The 19,434-nt window shown below is 42.4% G+C and overlaps 2 protein-coding genes across 2 annotated transcripts; both read left to right on the top strand.

The window, feature by feature from the left end:
* The first annotated feature begins 430 nt into the window (after positions 1-430).
* LOC138210714 (zinc finger protein Xfin-like) lies at positions 431-10,859 on the top strand. Its single transcript, XM_069170003.1, has 9 exons — positions 431-682; positions 1,320-2,300; positions 2,913-3,170; positions 3,468-4,780; positions 5,605-5,851; positions 6,193-7,453; positions 8,420-8,459; positions 8,949-9,195; positions 9,476-10,859. Exons 1-9 carry the CDS (start codon positions 511-513, stop codon positions 10,594-10,596), a joined length of 5,640 nt encoding a protein of 1,879 aa, XP_069026104.1. The 5' UTR covers positions 431-510; the 3' UTR covers positions 10,597-10,859.
* Positions 10,860-11,753: 894 nt separating this feature from the next.
* LOC138210733 (zinc finger protein ZFP2-like) lies at positions 11,754-18,628 on the top strand. Its single transcript, XM_069170022.1, has 3 exons — positions 11,754-12,014; positions 12,428-13,422; positions 16,988-18,628. The coding sequence occupies exons 1-3, from the start codon at positions 11,843-11,845 to the stop codon at positions 17,564-17,566; spliced, it is 1,746 nt and encodes a 581-aa protein (XP_069026123.1). The 5' UTR covers positions 11,754-11,842; the 3' UTR covers positions 17,567-18,628.
* Positions 18,629-19,434: the final 806 nt, after the last annotated feature.

The following is a 19,434-nucleotide window of genomic DNA, read 5'->3' as shown; positions in this document are numbered from 1 at the left end:
CAACCAGCTGAAAAAGCTTCTTAATGTAAACAATAACAAACTGATACTCAACACACACATTTAACCAGCTAACAGGAGGCTCAATGAACCCTAAAATATTCTGCTTCACTAAAATACAGCAACTTAAAAGAGATTGTTGTTGTTTTTTTAAAAATCTGTTTTGTTGTTTTTGGGGATCTCACTGATCAATTTCTGATTTTTTTTTTTTTCTGAACAGATATTTTAATGTATATGACACCCTGTTAAAACAGGTGAGGATGTGAAATAGGTTTAAAAAAAAATAAAAATGAAAAAAAATCCCACTTGGACCAGCTGCTAATAAAATAATAAAATAAAATGCCGTTTACAGTTGAAGGCGGAACTTGAAGTTAACTCACTGTCTCTGCCGGAAGTTCTACAGCGTGACAAGCGGCGGAAGTAAAATAAAAGCGTGTACTGTTCGCTTAGTGGACGCGTTGAAACAGTTGTGTTGACGTGCTGCGGTTAAATATTTAATTCATTGAAGTGACAATGTCCTCAGTTCAGTATTATAAATGTTTTATCAACGAGCGACTAACAGCTGCCGCGGAAGAAATATTCACAGTGTTTGAAAAAACCATCGTCCAGTACGAGAAGGAGGTCGACCGGCAGCGCAGACTGCTGGACATCATCCTGAAACCCCAAATAAAAATACAAAAAGCAGGTCTGTAACGCTATAAAAGTCTGAATGAAAGGATCCTAATCGGAGCTCTACGTCACATTTATGTTTAGTCTCACAGCAGCCGCAGTTTTCAGAAAGAAAGAAACACAAATTAATCTCAAGACATTAAACCGACTGTAAAAGTAAAAGATTTAAGGCCTCATCTCTAAACACAAAAAGCTTCTTTTTATTTTTTTTAATACTAATTTGTTCAAATTATTGCCAGTGAGCACTTTGCCTTCGCCAGGATGATAATCCGTTCATCTGTCAGGTGTCGTGAAGATGCTGATTAGGCAGCTTGATTGACAGGTTTGCTGGTGGCAACTGCAGGCCACTCTGAAATATGCAGTTTAATTACGCAGCACAATGTAACATGTCACAAGCTTTGAGGGAGCGCTGAATCAGCACGCCGACTGCAGGAATGTGCATTTCTGCTGATTCTTTTTTGTTGTTGTTGTTGTTGTTGTTTTTGCAGCTGATGCAACAGTTGGTTTGGACAACTAAAGAAATTCTCAACAAATTGTCAGAAACCGTGTCATTCAGATAAACTCATTTTAAACTGGAGTATATTTCCTCAGACGTGTGTTTTTCTATCATCGCATCAGTGACCTCTTTTCTTGTGTCTTTTTTGTCCCTACAGACGTCCCACAGCAACGCGTCTGTAATGAGGAAGAGGTTCTCTCTGACCAGGAGGAACCAGAACATCCACAGATTAAAGAGGAAGAGGAGGAACTCGCCATCAGTCGGGAGGAAGAGCAGTTCGAACCGAAGCAGGAGACGGAAACCGTCATGGGGACTCTTCGTGATGAAGAAAGCGACCTCGGCGATCCAGAACCAAACGGCGACCGGCTCCTCTCGCACAACCCTCCTGCAGCTGAGAGACGAATTCAGAGAGGGCGCCGGCGCGAAGACTCGGGATCAACGGGAAATGCAAAGCTGAGGCCCAGGAAGAGACGTCTCAGTAGCGATGGAGACGGCTGTCCCGCGTCCGAGACTCCGGGTAACACTGAAACGGGTAAAGAGTCTACGAATTGTGACTTTTGTGGAAAAGCGTTTAAAAAAATGCTCCAATTAAAGAGACACCTCAGAATCCACACGGGTGAGAAGCCGTACGCCTGCAACGCCTGCGGGAAGAGATTTAGTCAGAGGTCCTACTTGAAAAGTCACATGAGAACTCACACGGACGAGAAGCGCTTCTCCTGCGAAACGTGCGGTAAAAGTTTCAATCGTAGTAACTCTTTGTTTTACCACATGAGAACGCACACGGGCGAGAAGCCGTACCCGTGCGACGCCTGCGGGAAGAGGTTCATCGACATATCGAACTTCAAAAGGCACGTGAGGACCCACACGGGCGAAAGGCCGTACCTCTGCAAAACCTGCGGGAAACGATTCATCGACATATCGAACTTTAAAAGGCACGTGAGGACTCACACGGGCGAAAAGCCGTATATTTGCGAAACTTGCGGTAAACGTTTCAGTCAAAACAGCACTCTGAATCTCCACATGAGAATCCACACGGAAGAGAAGCCGTTCCTCTGTAACACGTGCGGGAAAAGATTTAATCAGAAATCAAACCTGACAAGTCACACGAGGACTCACGCGAGTCCGGAAACGTCCGTGTGAAGAATTCTATGAAGTGAAGCTCGAGGAAACAACGTGACCGACGTCACAAGTGCAAGTTGTCACCGTGCCTTAATTAAACATTGAAACTGAGCGAGGGGAGCAAGCTGGCGAGTCAGTGACGCCCAGGGGGGCCTTTTGCTCTTTGGGCTCATCAGGATGGAGGGCGGTTCAAGCCGGGCGGCGGGCCAGGCCGGAGGAAATTGCAAAATTGAACCTCTGCAGTGTTAATAAAAGTCTTTAACTCTTTACATTCTCAATTGTCTTTCCTGAAGTTAGTGACTTGCAGCGGGTGTTACAATGCGAGGTGTTTGTGTTTATCAGTGTCTTGTACTAAAAATCACATGAAGCTGTAATTGACTACATTTACTGAAGTACTCTTGATTCAAACATGATGGGCCTCGGACGGCCAAGATTGTCCTGAAATTACACACGTGTGAAATGCTGAACAGTTTAATTATAAATGATCAATTTCCAGGTATTAGCGTTTTGAGTAATTTCGTTTTATGTTCAATATACTTCTACTATATTACACTAATTTTAGTCAAAGGCGGAAATATAGGGGGAACCACTGAATCTGCCGGAACAATGACAGCGTGACACCCGGCGGAAGTAAACAATGAAAGCGTCTGTCTGAGGATCTGGTTGCAGACGGCTGTCGTCGTATCGCCGTTAAATATTTCAGTCGTTGAAGCAACGATGTTTTCAGTTGAACATTTGAGAGAGTTTATGAACGAGCGACTATCAGTTGCTGCGGAAGAAATATTCACCGTGTTTGAAAAAACCGTCATTCAGTACGAGGACGAGATCAACCGACAGCGCAGACTGCTGGAAATCACCTGGAAACCGGAAATAAAGTTACACAGAACAAGTTTGTATCACTTATAACGGTCTTAATGAAACTAACACATGAAGAGGACTCATGCAGGATCCTAATCGGAGCTCTACGTCACATTTATTTTGAAATTACTGAGCAACTGCAGAGAAATATGGAGAGTTTTTTTCACCTTTAGATCCTCCGCAATTTTAGTCTCATATGAGCCACGACCGTGATCTGTAGAGCCTCACTGATGGTTTAAACTTCACTGTATTTTCTAAGATGTTTTATTTTTTTATTTTTATTGTCACATTAGTAACATTTTTCTTGTGTGTCCCTTCGTCCCTCCAGACGTCCCACAGCAACATGTCTGTAAGGAGGAGGAGGTTCTCTCTGACCAGCAGCTCTGGAACCAGGAGAGGAACTCCAGTCTGGACCAGGAGGAACCAGAACCTCCACAGATTAAAGAGGACCAGGGGGAACCAGAACTTCCACAGATTAAAGAGGAACAGGGGGAACTAGAACCTCCACAGATTAAAGAGGAACAGGAGGAACTAGAACCTCCACAGATTAAAGAGGACCAGGGGGAACTAGAACCTCCACAGATTAAAGAGGATCAGGAGGAACTAGAACCTCCACAGATTAAAGAGGTCCAGGAGGAACTAGAACCTCCACAGATTAAAGAGAAACAGGAGGAACTAGAACCTCCACAGATTAAAGAGGACCAGGGGGAACTAGAACTTCCACAGATTAAAGAGGACCAGGAGGAACTAGAACCTCCACAGATTAAAGAGGAACAGGAGGAACTAAAGCCTCCACAGATTAGAGAGGAACAGGGGGAACTAGAACCTCCACAGATTAAAGAGGACCAGGAGGAACTAGAACCTCCACAGATTAAAGAGGAACAGGAGGAACTAAAACCTCCACAGATTAAAGAGGAACAGGAGGAACTAGAACCTCCACAGATTAAAGAGGACCAGGAGGAACTCTGCATCAGTCAGGAGGGAGAGCAGCTTGAACTGAAGCAGGAGACTGAAACCTTCATGGTGACTCCTGTTTATAAGGAAAGTAACCACAGTGAACCAGAACCAAACGGTGACGAGCTCCTCTCTCACAACTCTCCTGTAGCTGAGAGACGAAATCAGAGAAGAAGCCGGCGTGGAGACTCTGAATCAACTAGAAATGCAAAACTGAAGCCAAAGAAGAGACGTCAGAGTAGCAAGACTCAGGGTAACACTGAAACAGTCAAAAAATCTACGAAGTGTGACTTTTGTGGAAAAACGTTTAAAGAAATGTTCCAATTAAAGAGACATCTCAAAATCCACGTAGGTGAGAAGCCGTACGCCTGCAACACCTGCGGGAAGAGATTTATTCAGACATCACACTTGAAAACTCACATGAGAACTCACACGGACGAGAAGCCGTACAGCTGTAACACCTGCGGGAGACGATTTAATCAAGAATCAATACTACAAAGTCACATAAGAACTCACACGGGCGAGAAGCCGTACCTCTGCAACACCTGCGGGAAGAGATTTCGTCATACGTCGACGCTGACCAGTCACGTGAGAACGCACACCGGCGAGAAACCGTACCTTTGCACCCCCTGCGGGAGAGGTTTCGTTAGCGTGTCGCACTTGAAAAAGCACACGAGAACTCACACGTAAAAATTCCGTTTGAAGTATGTAACGATAGTTTACGTTGAAAAGTAGATTCTTCTGATTTTAAAGTGCCTTCAGACAACAACGATCCCGTAAGATGGGATCTAATCAAATCTGGTTTTCATCTGTCAGACTGCACAGTTAATTTGAGGCTCTCAGATTGTCCCGACGATTCAGCTCTGAAGTTTTGTTTTCCGCTGTGGACCGTTTGGATGTATCGATAATTGTCAATTAATTACTTTGATTCTGAAAAAGAAATCTTACAAATGTGAAGCTTCCCTGGCGTAGTGGCAGTAATTGGATACCCAGGTGTGTGTGTGTGGGTTTTGTATATATAGGGCGCAGAATCACCCGAGCAGAACCACACAACCGGACATATTTCATGGTGTGTTTCTCTTAATCCTGTTCAAACTATGTCTCTCCAATAAACTGCAATCAAATGGACAAAGTCTGGTACTCGTTTCGTGGTCTGCGTAAGAACTTAAACCTACCTGTGAAGTAATGGTAAATGAAAAACTGGAACAATATATTGACATTACAGGGTTTTTTTTATCGTTTAAAGTTGACAATAAAAAAGATGTTTGACGTGGTGTTGTACAAGCTGCGATATGAATATGCTGTCTTTTATGAAAGAAGTTTGATAACGACAGTATTTCTTGGCTCATATTAATGTTTCCAATCTGATGGAATAAATTATCCCTGTAAGTGTTAGTAATGTTATCGAATGAGACCCTGCTTTTTTTAGTCAAAGGCGGAACGATAAATTAAACCACTGCATCTGCCGGAACAATGGCAGTGTGACACCCAGCGGAAGTAAACAATGAAAGCGTCTGTCTGAGGATCTGGTTGCAGACGGCTTTGTCGTCGTATCGCCGTTAAATATTTCAGTCGTTGAAGCAACGATGTTTTCAGTTGAACATTTGAGAGAGTTTATGAACGAGCGACTATCAGCTGCTGCGGAAGAAATATTCACCGTGTTTGAAAAAACCGTCATTCAGTACGAGGACGAAATCAACCGACAGCGCAGACTGCTGGAAATCACCTGGAAACCGGAAATAAAGTTACACAGAACAAGTTTGTAACACTTATAATGGTCTGAATGAAACTAACACATGAAGAGGACTCATGCAGGATCCTAATCGGAGCTCTACGTCACATTTATTTTGAAATTACTGAGCAACTGCAGAGAAATATGGAGAGTTTTTTTCACCTTTAGATCCTCATTGAAACTGTGGTGATTACAGAATAATACATGCATTAGAAATGCACAATTTTAGTCTCTTATGAGCCACGACCTTGATCTGTAGAGCCTCACTGATGGTTTAAACTTCACTGTATTTTCTAAGATGTTTTATTTTTTTATTTTTATTGTCACATTAGTAACATTTTTCTTGTGTGTTTCTTCGTCCCTCCAGAAGTCCCACATCAACATGTCTGTAAGGAGGAGGAGGTTCTCTCTGACCAGCAGCTCTGGAACCAGGAGAGGAACTCCAGTCTGGACCAGGAGGAACCAGAACCTCCACAGATTAAAGAGGACCAAGGGGAACGAGAACCTCCACAGATTCAAGAGGACCAGGAGGAACTAGAACCTCCACAGATTAAAGAGGAACAGGAGGAACTAAAGCCTCCACAGATTAAAGAGGACCAGGGGGAACCAGAACCTCCACAGATTAAAGAGGAACAGGAGGAACTAGAACTTCCACAGATTAAAGAGGACCAGGGGGAACCAGAACCTACACAGATTAAAGAGGAACAGGAGGAACTAGAACCTCCACAGATTAAAGAGGACCAGGGGGAACCAGAACCTACACAGATTAGAGAGGAACAGCAGGAACCAGAACTTCCACAGATTAAAGAGGAACAGGAGGAACTCTCCATCAGTCAGGAGGGAGAGCAGCTTGAACTGAAGCAGGAGACTGAAACCTTCATGGTGACTCCTATTTATAAGGAAAGTAACCACAGTGAACCAGAACCAAACAGCGACCAGCTCCTCTCTCACAACTCTCCTGTAGCTGAGAGCCAAAATCAGAGAGGAAGCCGGCATGAAGACTCTGAATCAACTAGAAATGCAAAACTGAAGCCAAAGAAGAGACGTCGCAGTAGCAATGGAGACGGCTCTCCCGTGTCCGAGACTCCAGGTAACACTGAAACGGGTAAAGAGTCTACGAATTGTGACTTTTGTGGAAAAACGTTTAAAAAAAGGTACCAATTAAAGAGACACCTCAGAATCCACACAGGTGAGAAGCCGTACGCCTGCAACGCCTGCGGGAAGAGATTTATTCAGAGATCACATGTGAAAAGTCACATGAGAACTCACACGGACGAGAAGCCGTACCGCTGTAACACCTGCGGGAGACGATTCAATCAAGAATCAACACTACAAATTCACGTAAGAATTCACACGGGTGAGATGCCGTACCTCTGCAACACCTGCGGGAAGAGATTTATTGGCATGTCAAACTTGAAAAGGCACGTGAGAACTCACACGGGCGAAAAGCCGTATATTTGTGAAACGTGCGGTAAAAGTTTCAGTCAAAATAGTACTCTGAAGCTCCACATAAGAATCCACACGGAAGAGAAGCCGTTCCTTTGTAACACGTGCGGGAAAAGATTTAATCAGAAATCAAACCTGACAAGTCACATGAGAACTCACATCCGTGCGAATAATTCTATGAAGTGAAGCTCGAGGAAACAACAGCGTGTGTTTATTACCTGTTTCGATCTGTGTCAGACGGCACAATCAATCCGTCGGATTGTCCGGTGGATACGTGGTGAATGTTACGAGGAAGCTCATTTCATCACTACTTTTAACACTTTTTTTTTTCTCAACAAACTGTTTTGGTAAATGATGTAATGTTAAAAGTCTTCAGTTTCATGAAGTTTACAAGTGTAAAACTTTTACAAGAAACAGGAAGTGCCTTAATTGTAGTTTGTGTGTGTGTGTGTGCTGAAACTTTATTTAAAAATTGCACATACGAGATGTCACCAGTGTATTCTGTCATCTAATGTCATATTCTGAGTTGTGAATGTGATAATGTGATAATGTTGTTGTTGTTTTTTTTACTCTACTTCAGAAAAAAGTTGCTTCCTGCCAACTGGAGTCTCATCTGATTTGTTTAGATCAGTTGTTTTCATTTTCCGTTTCTTATTTATTTTGTGATTTCATCGATTCTTTTGACACTAACAAATTGCAGACGAAGTTCAACATCGTGTTGTAAAAAGCACTTTTTAAATAAACTTTTTTCTGTCAAGGAAGTCTGATATCAAGAACGTTTCTTGTACTGCCGTTTATTTAGGGTGATGTTCCCAAACTAATTGATTCATTGATTATTGTGACTGCGAGAGTTATCGGTCTGAGTGGTAGTAATGCATACGATGATCAATGCCTGTTGTTTTTCTGGTCTCGCGTTTTTATTTTTTAAAAATAAAGCTTTTGCGACTGAAAACACCAGATTCACACTGAAGTCTGAAGCTACAAACAAACTGTGTTCATCGAGATCGACGTGACCGACATCAAAAGTGCAAGTTGTCACCGTGCCTTAATTAAACATTCCTATTTATAGGGATGCATTGTAACTGAGCGAGGGGAGCAAGCTGTCGAATCAATGACGCCCAGGGCTTTTTGCTCTTTGGGCTCATCAGGATGGAGGGCGGTTCAAGCCGGGCGGCGGGCCAGGCCGGAGTAAATTGCAAAATTGAACCTCTGCAGTGTTAATAAAAGTCTTTAACTCTTTACATTCTCAATTGTCTTTCCTGAAGTTAGTGACTTGCAGTGGGTGTTACAATGCTATGACTTAACATGCTAATCCACCTCTTATTACTGTGAGTTCCTTTCAGAGTGCTCAGGTATAAAATGAGAGAGGTGTTTATGTTTATCAATGTCTTATACTAAAAATCACATGAAGAGGGGTGGACTGTAACTGACTACATTTACTGAAGTACTCTTGATTCAAACATGATGGGCCTCGGACGGACAAGATTGTCCTGAAATTACACGTGTGAAATGCTGAACAGTTTAATTATAAATGATCAATTTCAAAGTATTAGCGTTTTGAGTAATTTCGTTTTATGTTCAATACTACATTGTAGTCAAAGGCGGAACTATGTGGGAAATCACTGTATCTGCCGGAACAATGACAGTGTGACATTCGGCGGAAGTAAACAATGAAAGCGTCTGTCTGAGGATCTGGTTGCAGACGGCTGTGTCGTCGTATCGCAGTTAAATATTTCAATCGTTGAAGCAACGATGTTTTCAGTTGAACATTTGAGAGAGTTTATGAACGAGCGACTATCAGCTGCTGCGGAAGAAATATTCACCGTGTTTGAAAAAACCGTCATCCAGTACGAGGAAGAGATCAACCGACAGCGCAGACTGCTGGAAATCACCTGGAAACCGGAAATAAAGTTACACAGAACAGGTTTGGACGATTATAACGGTCTTAATGAAACTAACACATGAAGAGGACTCATGCAGGATCCTAATCGGAGCTCTACGTCACATTTATTTTGAAATTACTGAGCAACTGCAGAGAAATATGGAGAGTTTTTTTCACCTTTAGATCCTCATTGAAACTGTGGTGATTACAGAATAATACATGCATTAAAAATGCACAATTTGAGTCTGTATTTTCTAAGATGTTTTTTTTTTCTATTGTCACATTAGTAACATTTTTCTTGTGTGTTTCTTCGTCCCTCCAGACGTCCCACATCAACATGTCTGTAAGGAGGAGGAGGTTCTCTCTGACCAGCAGCTCTGGAACCAGGAGAGGAACTCCAGTCTGGACCAGGAGGAACCAGAACCTCCACAGATCAAAGAGGAAGAGGAGGAACTCTCCATCAGTCAGGAGGGAGAGCAGCTTGTACTGAAGGAGGAGATTGAAACCTTCACGCTGACTCCTTCTGATGAGGAGACTGAAACCTTTATGGCCCCAATTTGTGAGGAAAGTAACCACAGTGAACCAGAACCAAACGGTGACCAGCTCCTCTCTCACAACTCTCCTGTAGCTGAGAGCCGAGATCAGAGAGGAAGCCGGCACGAAGACTCGGGGTCGAGTAGAAAAGCAGAGCTGAAGCCGAAGAAGAGACGTCACCGTGACGACGTGGACGACGTAGACGACGTAGCCGACGTAGACGACTATCCGACGTCGGAGCCTCGTTTAGAATGTGACTTTTGTGGAAAAGTCCTCACGACTCAGCACCAAATGAAGATACATCGAAGGGTCCACACGGGTGAAAAGCCACATCTCTGCAACACCTGCGGGAAAACATTCATTTGCGCGTCGTACTTGAAAGCCCACGTGAAAATCCACTCGGGTGAGAAACCACACCTTTGCAGCACCTGCGGGAAAAGATTCAAAGACGTAGCGACTCTGAGGTACCACGCGGGAACCCACGCGGGCGAGAAGCCGTACGCGTGCGAGACGTGCGGCAAACGCTTCAGCCACGGTTGCAGCCTGACGATCCACGTGAGAGCTCACACCGGCGAGAAGCCGTACCTCTGCACCACCTGCGGGAAACGATTCACCAACGCGTCGCACTTTAAAAAGCACGCGAGGACCCACACGGGCGAGAAGCCGTTCGCGTGCGACGCCTGCGGGAAGACGTTCGCGCAGACGTCCGGCTTGAAAAAGCACGTGAGGACGCACACGGGCGAGAAGCCGTACCTCTGCAACACCTGCGGGAAGAGATTTCGGCAGACGTCGACGCTGACCAGTCACGTGAGAACGCACACGGGCGAGAAACCGTACCTTTGCACCCCCTGCGGGAGAGGTTTCGTTAGCGTGTCGCACTTGAAAAAGCACACGAGAACTCACACGTAAAAATTCGGTTTGAAGTATGTAACAATAGTTTACGTTGAAAAGTCGATTCTTCTGATTTTAAAGGACCTTCAGACAACAACGATCCCGTAAGATGGGATCTAGTAAAATCTGTGTCAGACTGCACAGTTAATTTGAGGCTCTCAGATTGTCCCGACGATTCAGCTCTGAAGTTTTGTTTTCTGCCGTGGACCGTTTGGATGTATCGACAACTATCAATTAATTACTTTGACTCTGAAGAATAAATCTTAAAAATGTGAAGCTTCTCCGGCGAGTTCTGAAGTTCACTTCAACTCATCACTGTCAGTGTTTTGCACTCTTTAGAAAAAGCAGCTCCTCTTGGTTTTCTTCTTCACCACAGAGACACAAACACATTTTTTTTTTTTTACCTCTCCTAAACTTTATAAAAAATGGCACATCCAAAATGTTGGCAGCGTATTCCGTTATTTCGTGTCATTTTCTGATTTGTGACTCTGAATGTTGAAATTGTTTTAAATCTACCTCAGTTGTATTGTTTACTCTAGTGTTGAAACAGAGATAGTCTCTAGTGCTTCTTTTGTTTGTTGACAGCATGGTTTTTATATTTTAAGTTCCTATTTTTTTTTTGTGATTACATCAACTTTTTTACATTTTTGTAGGAGCTATTTCTGTTATTGTTGTCATGTTGTATTAATTTTGTTAGATGTTTTGCACTGTTATTTTTTGGACACCTACTGGCAGTAATTGGATACACGGGTGTGTGTGTGGGTTTTGTGTATATATAGGGCGCAGAATCACCCGAGCAGAACCACACAACCGAACATATTTCATGGTGTGTTTCTCTTAATCCTGTTCAAACTATATCTCTCCAATAAACTGCAATCAAATGGACAAAGTCTGGTACTCGTTCCGTGGTCTGCGTAAGAACTTAAACCTACCTGTGAAGTAATGGTAAATGAAAAACTGGAACAATATATTAACATTACAGTTTTTTTTTATCGTTTAAAGTTGACAATAACAAGTTAAAGATGTAAGTGTGAGCAATGTTGTCGAATGATGCCCTGCTGGCACATACCCTCCCTTTACTTTCCGACTTTTTAAAAGTAGACGGCGGAACTATAAGTGAAAACACTGTATCTGCCGGAACAATAACAGTGTGACATCCGGCGGAAGTAAATAGAAAACGCGCTCGTAGCTTTAGCTTAGTGGATGTGTGGACCTCGTGGAAAACGGGTGTGTTATCGTAATAGTCGAGTTGTTGGGAGTAACGATGTCTTCAGTTCAGCATTTGAGAGAGTTTATCAGCGAGCGACTATCAGCTGCTGCGGAAGAAATATTCTCCGTGTTTGAAAAAACCATCGTTCAGTACGAAGAAGAGATCAACCGGCAGCGCAGACTGCAAGAAATCACCTGGAAACCCGAAATAAAGTTACTCAGAGCAGGTCTGTAACACTTACAACGGTGTTAATGAAACTAACACGTGAAAAAGGACTCCTGCAGGATCCTAAATCAGAGCTTTAACGTCACGTTTATTTTTTATTTTTTTAACTGCAACAAACGGAAATTACGGAGCAGCTGCAGTTTATTTTTCAGAAAGAATTAAACGTGAATGAACGTTGTTGAAGTTTGAGTCAAATATTTAGCGTCAGTCTGTTGACCTTGAATGACCCTTTGCTCACAGGCTTCAGCAGCTACGTCACCTTAGTTGGATTTGAGAATCTGCACGTTTGAGACAATTCACTCAGCGTAATGTTTTAAACTAGAACGTTTTCTTAGATGTGTTTTTCTTATCATCCTATTTTTTTTAATTTTTTTTTTTTAACCTCGGGTCTTGCGTCCTTTTTCGTCCCTCCAGACGTCCCGCAGCAACATGTCTGTAAGGAGGAGGAGGTTCTCTCCGACCAGCAGCTCTGGAACCAGGAGAGGAACTCCGGTCTGGACCGGGAGGAACCAGAACCTCCGCAGATCAAAGAGGAAGAGGAGGAACTCTGCATCAGTCAGGACGGAGAGCAGCTCGTACTGAAGGAGGAGATTGAAACCTTCACGGTGACTCCGATTTATGAGGAAAGCGAACACAGTGAACCAGAACCGAACAGTGAGCAGCTCCCGTCTCACAACTCTCCTGTAGCCGAGAGCCACAATCAGAGAGGAAGCAGCTCTCCCGTGACAGAAAGTCACTTTAATACCGACGCGTGTAAAAAGTCTCTCAAATGTGACATTTGTGGAGAAGTCTTTAAAAATGTGTCCCAAATCAAGAAACATGATAAAATCCACACGGGTGAAAAGCTTTATTCCTGTAAAGTGTGTGGGAAAGATTTCAGATATAACGGCACCCTGAAACTACACATGAGAATCCACACGGGCGAGAAGCCGTACTCGTGCAAAATATGCGGCAAGGACTTCCGGCATAACGGTAACCTGAAACTGCACATGAGGAGTCACACGGGCGAGAAGCCGTTCCTCTGCAACACCTGCGGGAAAACATTCAGTCAGGCGGCATCGCTGAACAGTCACGTGAGGACCCACACGGGCGAGAAGCCGTACCTCTGCAACGCCTGCGGGAAGCGATTCATGGACATATCCAACTTCAAAAGGCACATGAGGACCCACACGGGCGAGAAGCCCTACCTCTGCAACACCTGCGGGAAACGATTCGGCCAGTCGTCGACGCTGAACGGCCACATGAGGGGTCACACGGGCGAGAAGCCGTACCTTTGCAACACCTGCGGGAAACGATACATTAAGCCGTCCCAGTTCAAAAGGCACATGAGGACGCACACGGGCGAGAAGCCGTACCTCTGCAACACCTGCGGGAAACGATTTTTTTGCTTATCGCACTTGAAGAAGCACATGAAAACTCACGCGTAGTCGGACGAGCGGAATACGCGGTGACCACGCGTTGGATGTACAGACGGCTATCGGGGAATTACTTCGATTCGGAAGAAATATTTTTTTTAAATCCTGAAGTGTTTTAAATCCTGAGATAAGACTTTATTTATCCCGCGGTGGGGAAATTGACTAATTTTGTACATTGTCTCTAATTATTAAGAGAGTTTTCACATAATCACAGGATAAGGTCTCCAAAATTTGTGTTTTTCCTTTATGTAAAGTAACGTGCTTCTATAGAATTTTGGTGCTACGGTGTAAATCGGGGGAAACAAATTGTAGGAGGTAAAAGTAAGTGGGAAAACATCTATGATAACTGCGCTAGGATATCCAAAAGAAAAAAAAAGGGTGTCGACCATATAGCCTGCGTTTAACAAGTGAGGGAAGGCCCGAGGGGAGGAGTCTCCGGGGTGTCCTAAAGGATATGTGCACGCCCACTTGCCCATGGTGAACAAAAGTGGGCTGTGATTTCATGCCAACATAAAACAAAAAAAGAAGATCAAAGTAAAGGGGAGATTGTAAACAGCTCCGGGTGCGAATGGTTGTTTGTTCCGCCCCAAACGTTGGCAAGGATGGACATTTTTTCCTCCTGACAAAAACCCTGAGGAGAAGCAGATAATCAGCTCGTTATGTCCATCTGCATCACTCTTCTGTTCTCGGTTTTTCAGAGAAACACAACTGCCCCCTCACCTCTATCATTGTGGTTTGTGTGTACACTTCAACTTTTACTCTACCTCACTTATATCGTGAACTCTTTGATGTTGAAACTGAGAAAATAACGGGTGCTTCCTGCCAACTGGCGTCTTTTCTGGTTTATTTATACCAGTTTTTTTTATTTTTTTTATTTTAAGGTTCTATTTTTTGTTAATACATCAATGTTTTATTGTTTCAGACTTTAAAGGTGACACTAGTAAATCGAAGAAGTGGTTCTACGTGGTGTCGTTCAAGGTGTGATATAAATAAAGTTTCTTTTATGAAAGAAGTTTGATGACAAGAATATTTCTTCGCACTGCTGGTTATTCAGATTGATGTTCCCAAACTAATGGAATAAATTATTTTTGTAACGATGAGCATCGTTAGGTAGTGATCAATACAATCAATAATATTGGGTAGTGATCAATACAATGCCCCCCACCCCCCTTTACATCTGAGAGCAGGAGAGGAAGTTGGCCGGGCTATCTGCGCCCATTGACTTCAAATTTACTCAAGTACTCTTGAAAACAACGTGATTCTTCTCACACGGCCCAGATTGCATTTAAATTATACACATATTCAATCTTGAAAACAAAAAGATTAATTTTAAGGTATTTGTAGTTTCATTTTATATAAAACATACTTGACAATAGTTCTCCGGAAAAAATGACCCTGTCGCAAAACTACACACAGTCGACAGCTCGAGTTACTTAATTTACATTCGATAATCTATAATGCGCTTATTAGATGTGACGTATAGTTTAAGCACCCGTGACTAGGTGAAGAAGGTAAAAAGTTAAGTGACTCCACTTCAACCAAATTCAGCTGCTACTAAAAAAAAAAAAAAAAAAAAAAGACGTTTTTAAACCAGAGGGCGGAACTGAAATGAACTCCCTGGTCTCCACCGGAACGTTCACAACGTGACATCCGGCGGAAGTAAACAACAGAAAGCGCTGGTAGCTTTAGCTCGTGTGGACCTCGTCGTGTGGCAGATAAATATTCCAGTCGTTGGGGAGTAACGATGTCTTCAGTTCTGCATTTGAGAGAGTTTATCAGCGAGCGACTGACTGCTGCCGCGGAAGAAATATTCTCCGTGTTTGAAAAAACCATCGTTCAGTACGAAGAAGAGATCAACCGGCAGCGAAAATTACAGGATGTCACCTGGAAACCCGAAATAAAGTTACACCGAACAGGTCTGTAACACTTCTAACGGTCTTAGTTTACTAACACGTGAATGAGACTCTACGTCACGTTTATTTATTTATTTATTTTTTAACGGCCACGAACGGAAATTACGCAGCAGATGCAGTTTTATTTATTTTTTTTCAGAAAGAAATAACATTAAATAAATGGACCTGAAACGCACGCGTTGAAGTTTGAGTCATATTTTTTTTTTAATCAGGTGATTGCCTCGTATATTGTCAAAAGAACAGCATAAATATAGAATTATTATTATTTTTATTTTAACATATATACCCATTTTCTATTGACATATGACGCTCCGGACAGGTTTGGCAGCACATATTATCCACCCATCAATCCATGTTAGCTTTCCGGCTGCGCCATAACGCGGACAGGTATGTGGCCAAAACAATTTGACGTATTCTTTGTGGTCGACTGACTTTGTATATGTTGTCTGTACCAAAAGGTTTGTACAGAGATTGCTGAAAACGGACCCTCAGACTAGAGTAAGTTTTACAACAGAGTGATTTGATTTCATTGAATTGCTATTAAAATCCATATTGTAAAAAAAAAAAAAAAAAAAAAAAAGTTTCTGTTGTAGTGTCGATGCTTGGACTGATGTTGTTGGATGCACCGCGTTGTATCGCGCAATTATTCCTTGGGATGTTGCATATTATAAATCTATTTGTCGCGTTTATTTCTGTTTGTAACTTGTTCTTTATTTGTGCTGCTGACCGTCTTACATCCCAAGACATTAATAAAGGGACCAGGACCTTTCCCGGTTAAATAGAGGTTAACATGAATGAAATTAAGTAAAAAAAAAATTCTGATGAAAGATCTGCCAGAGGATTTTATCTACGTGGGTTATTGACGCTGATGGGATTTACTCCCGTGTAGACGTAGAAGTTACACGTTTTAAAATGAAGATGTATGTATGACATGTTTTAATGCCGAATCACACGGTATTTTACAAAAGCAGGAACTATTAGGTTGGTGCCATTCATAAAAACTGAAGACTGTACAATGAACTCTGGCTCACTTCCTTCAGCAGCTGTCACTTTAGTTGTATTTGAGAATGTGCCAGCTTGAAACAATTCTCTCATATGTGAGCAAAATTCAAACCTTGCTGATTTTTCTTGCGTCCTTTTTCATCCCTCCAGACGTCCCGCAGCAACATGTCTGTAAGGAGGAGGAGGAGGTTCTCTCCGACCAGCAGCTCTGGAACCAGGAGAGGAACTCCGGTCTGGACCGGGAGGAACCAGAACCTCCACAGATCAAAGAGGAAGAGGAGGAACTCTGCACCGGTCAGGAGGAAGAGCAGCTCGTACTGAAGGAGGAGATTGAAACCTTCATGGTGACCCCGATTTATGAGGAAAGCGAACACAGTGAACCAGAACCGAACAGTGAGCAGCTCCCGTCTCACAACTCTCCTGTAGCCGAGAGCCACAATCAGAGAGGAAGCAGCTCTCCCGTGACAGAAAGTCACTTTAATACCGACGCGTGTAAAAAGTCTCTCAAATGTGACATTTGTGGAGAAGTCTTTAAATTTTTGTCCCAAATCAAGAAACATTACAGAATCCACACGGGTGAAAAGCTCTATTCTTGCAAAATATGTGGGAAAGATTTCAGATATAACGGCACCCTGAAACTACACATGAGAATCCACACGGGCGAGAAGCCGTACTCTTGCGAGACGTGCGGTAAAAGTTTCATCCAAAGCTGTAATCTGATTCACCACATGAGGATCCACACGGGCGAGAAGCCGTTCCTCTGCAACACCTGCGGGAAAAGTTTTAGTCAGACGGCGACGCTGAACAGTCACATGAGGACCCACACGGGCGAGAAGCCGTACCTCTGCAACGCCTGCGGGAAACGATTCATGGACATATCCAACTTCAAACGGCACATGAGGACCCACACGGGCGAGAAGCCCTACCTCTGCAACACCTGCGGGAAACGATTTCGCCAGTCCTCGACGCTGAACGGCCACATGAGCGTTCACACGGGCGAGAAGCCGTACGTGTGCGGCACCTGCGGGAAACGGTTTATCAAGCCGTCGCACCTGAAAGAGCACGCGAGAACTCACACGGGCGAGAAGCCGTACCTCTGCAACATCTGCGGGAAACGGTTCAACAGCACGTCGCACTTAAAAAGGCACCTGTCGACTCACGGTAGCCCCGAGACATGTTTGGGGGAGAATTCAACCGGAGACCGAGCTTCGGGAAACGTGTGAGAACTCGTTCAGGTCGAGACGCGTCAGGTTTGAGGTGCTTTCAACAACGATCGTGGGAGTTTTATTACACGTCGCTGATAAAAAAAAAAAAAATCTGGCTTTGATCTGTGTTAGAATAACACAGTCGATCTTAAGGCCTTTAGATCGTCACGTTAAAAGCGTGAACAGAAACGGGAAGTATAATGTTTTCATGGTTTACAGCTTTTTAACCTGTATATTTGTTTACATTGTGAAAAATGAAGAACACCGAATTTGCTCTGAAGTTGTTGTTTTTTTCCTTTTGCCGTCGACCGTTGGATGTACAGACAACTAATCACTGAATTACTTCGATTCTGAAGAAATCTTTAAAAAAAAAACCTGAGGGTTCTCAGACGAGTTGTGAAGTGCTTTACCTCCCGCACCATCAGTGTCGTGTACATTAGCTCTCTAATTATGAGATCGTTTTCTTCTAATTATGACATCCGGGGTCTTCGTTCGTTCGTTTGACTTTTTTTTTTCTTCCTGTAATTATGAAATGGTCTCGAATATTTATGAGATAAGATGTCCAAACTTTTTTTTTTCTTTTGTGAATACAATGTGCTTCTGTAGGATCTCGGTGCTGCAATGTAAATAGGAGGGAAAAAAAGAAGGCAAAACAGGAAAGGCAGGTCATCAGTTTGTATTCGTCCGTCCAAATCACTCCTCTGTTTCCAAAAAGCAAATTCCTCTTTGTTTTCTTCTTTACCAGAGAAACATAAACTTCTTTTTTCTCCCCCCTTCACCATTTGTGGTTTGTGTGCGCCTACATTTTATATAAAAAAATAAATTTAAAAAAAAGGCACATACAAGGTACAAGATGTATTTTGTGATTTCATGTCATATTCAGATTTTTTTTTTTTTTTTTACTCTACCTCAGTTATTTTGTGAACTCTGATGTTGAAGTTGAGAATCTCTTGTGCTTCCTGGCAACTGGAGTTTTTTTTTTTTAATTTGTGTCGACCATGTTGTTTCATCATAAAAACAACAATATTTGTTTCACAGCTGGTTATTTCGGCTGACGTTCCCAAAATGATGGATTAAATGATTACGTAAATATGATCGGTGCCTGTTGTTTTTCTGATCTCGTGTATTTATTTTCACGATGACACTTCGCGACTGTAAGAACAGCAGATTCACGTTGAAGTCTGAAGCCACAAACAAACTGTGTTCATCGAGGCTGCAGGCGTACGTTCCAGACATTAAAAGCAAAATTAATTATTGCCTTATTTAAACAGTTGTAGTTACAAGGATGGAACATAACAGGGGACATTTACTCAAGCATTGCTGTCCACAGAAAACAGAGTTTGCACGAACGTGAAACCTTGAACACTTATATTTTTTAAAAACAAAAAATTACCAAAAAATATCATGCTCTAGTATCTTATCCAAAATAGCGCAAAAATGTCATACTATAGCATGACTTTTTTTCATATGATGGACGACATAATATAGTGACTTTTATGTCAAATTTTGGACGGTGTATGTATTTGTCTGAAATATTAAAGAAATACATAACGCTATAATATATAACGACAAAAATATAAAGAAACCGTCATACCATAGTATGTCGTCAAAAATATGAAAAAAAGTTATACTATGGCATGTCGTTAAATAAAACAGAAAATGAAAAAACGTCATACTATAGCATGACTTCTTTTTCATCGTAAAAAAAAATAAGTCATATGACGTTTTCTTTCGTCCAACAAAATCTAAAAAACTTAAGGCTATAGTATGTCGTTTAAAATATTAAGAAAAAGTAATAGTATGTTGTCTAAAATATTTAAAAAAATGTCATACTATATTATGACATCTTTTTCTTTGAAAAAAAAAAAAAGAAGTTACACTATGGC

The sequence above is a fragment of the Embiotoca jacksoni genome, unplaced genomic scaffold (genome assembly GCF_022577435.1).
Source record: "Embiotoca jacksoni isolate LCO1_2020_lvr unplaced genomic scaffold, fEmbJac1.0.p SCAF_48, whole genome shotgun sequence".
NCBI lineage: Eukaryota > Metazoa > Chordata > Actinopteri > Embiotocidae > Embiotoca > Embiotoca jacksoni.
Note: the sequence above shows the minus strand (reverse complement) of the source record. Positions and strands in the feature narration are given on the sequence as shown.

Excerpts from the sequence above, each read along its gene's own strand:
- LOC138210714 (XM_069170003.1), top strand. The coding sequence starts at position 511 with ATGTCCTCAGTTCAGTATTATAAATGTTTTATCAACGAGCGACTAACA. Across the intron at positions 683-1,319 it reads AATAAAAATACAAAAAGCAG|ACGTCCCACAGCAACGCGTC; the intron begins GTCTGTAACGCT and ends TTGTCCCTACAG. Across the intron at positions 2,301-2,912 it reads GAGTCCGGAAACGTCCGTGT|TAAACAATGAAAGCGTCTGT; the intron begins GAAGAATTCTAT and ends ACCCGGCGGAAG.
- LOC138210733 (XM_069170022.1), top strand. The coding sequence starts at position 11,843 with ATGTCTTCAGTTCAGCATTTGAGAGAGTTTATCAGCGAGCGACTATCA. Across the intron at positions 12,015-12,427 it reads AATAAAGTTACTCAGAGCAG|ACGTCCCGCAGCAACATGTC; the intron begins GTCTGTAACACT and ends TCGTCCCTCCAG. Across the intron at positions 13,423-16,987 it reads TATCGCACTTGAAGAAGCAC|ATGAGAATCCACACGGGCGA; the intron begins ATGAAAACTCAC and ends CTGAAACTACAC.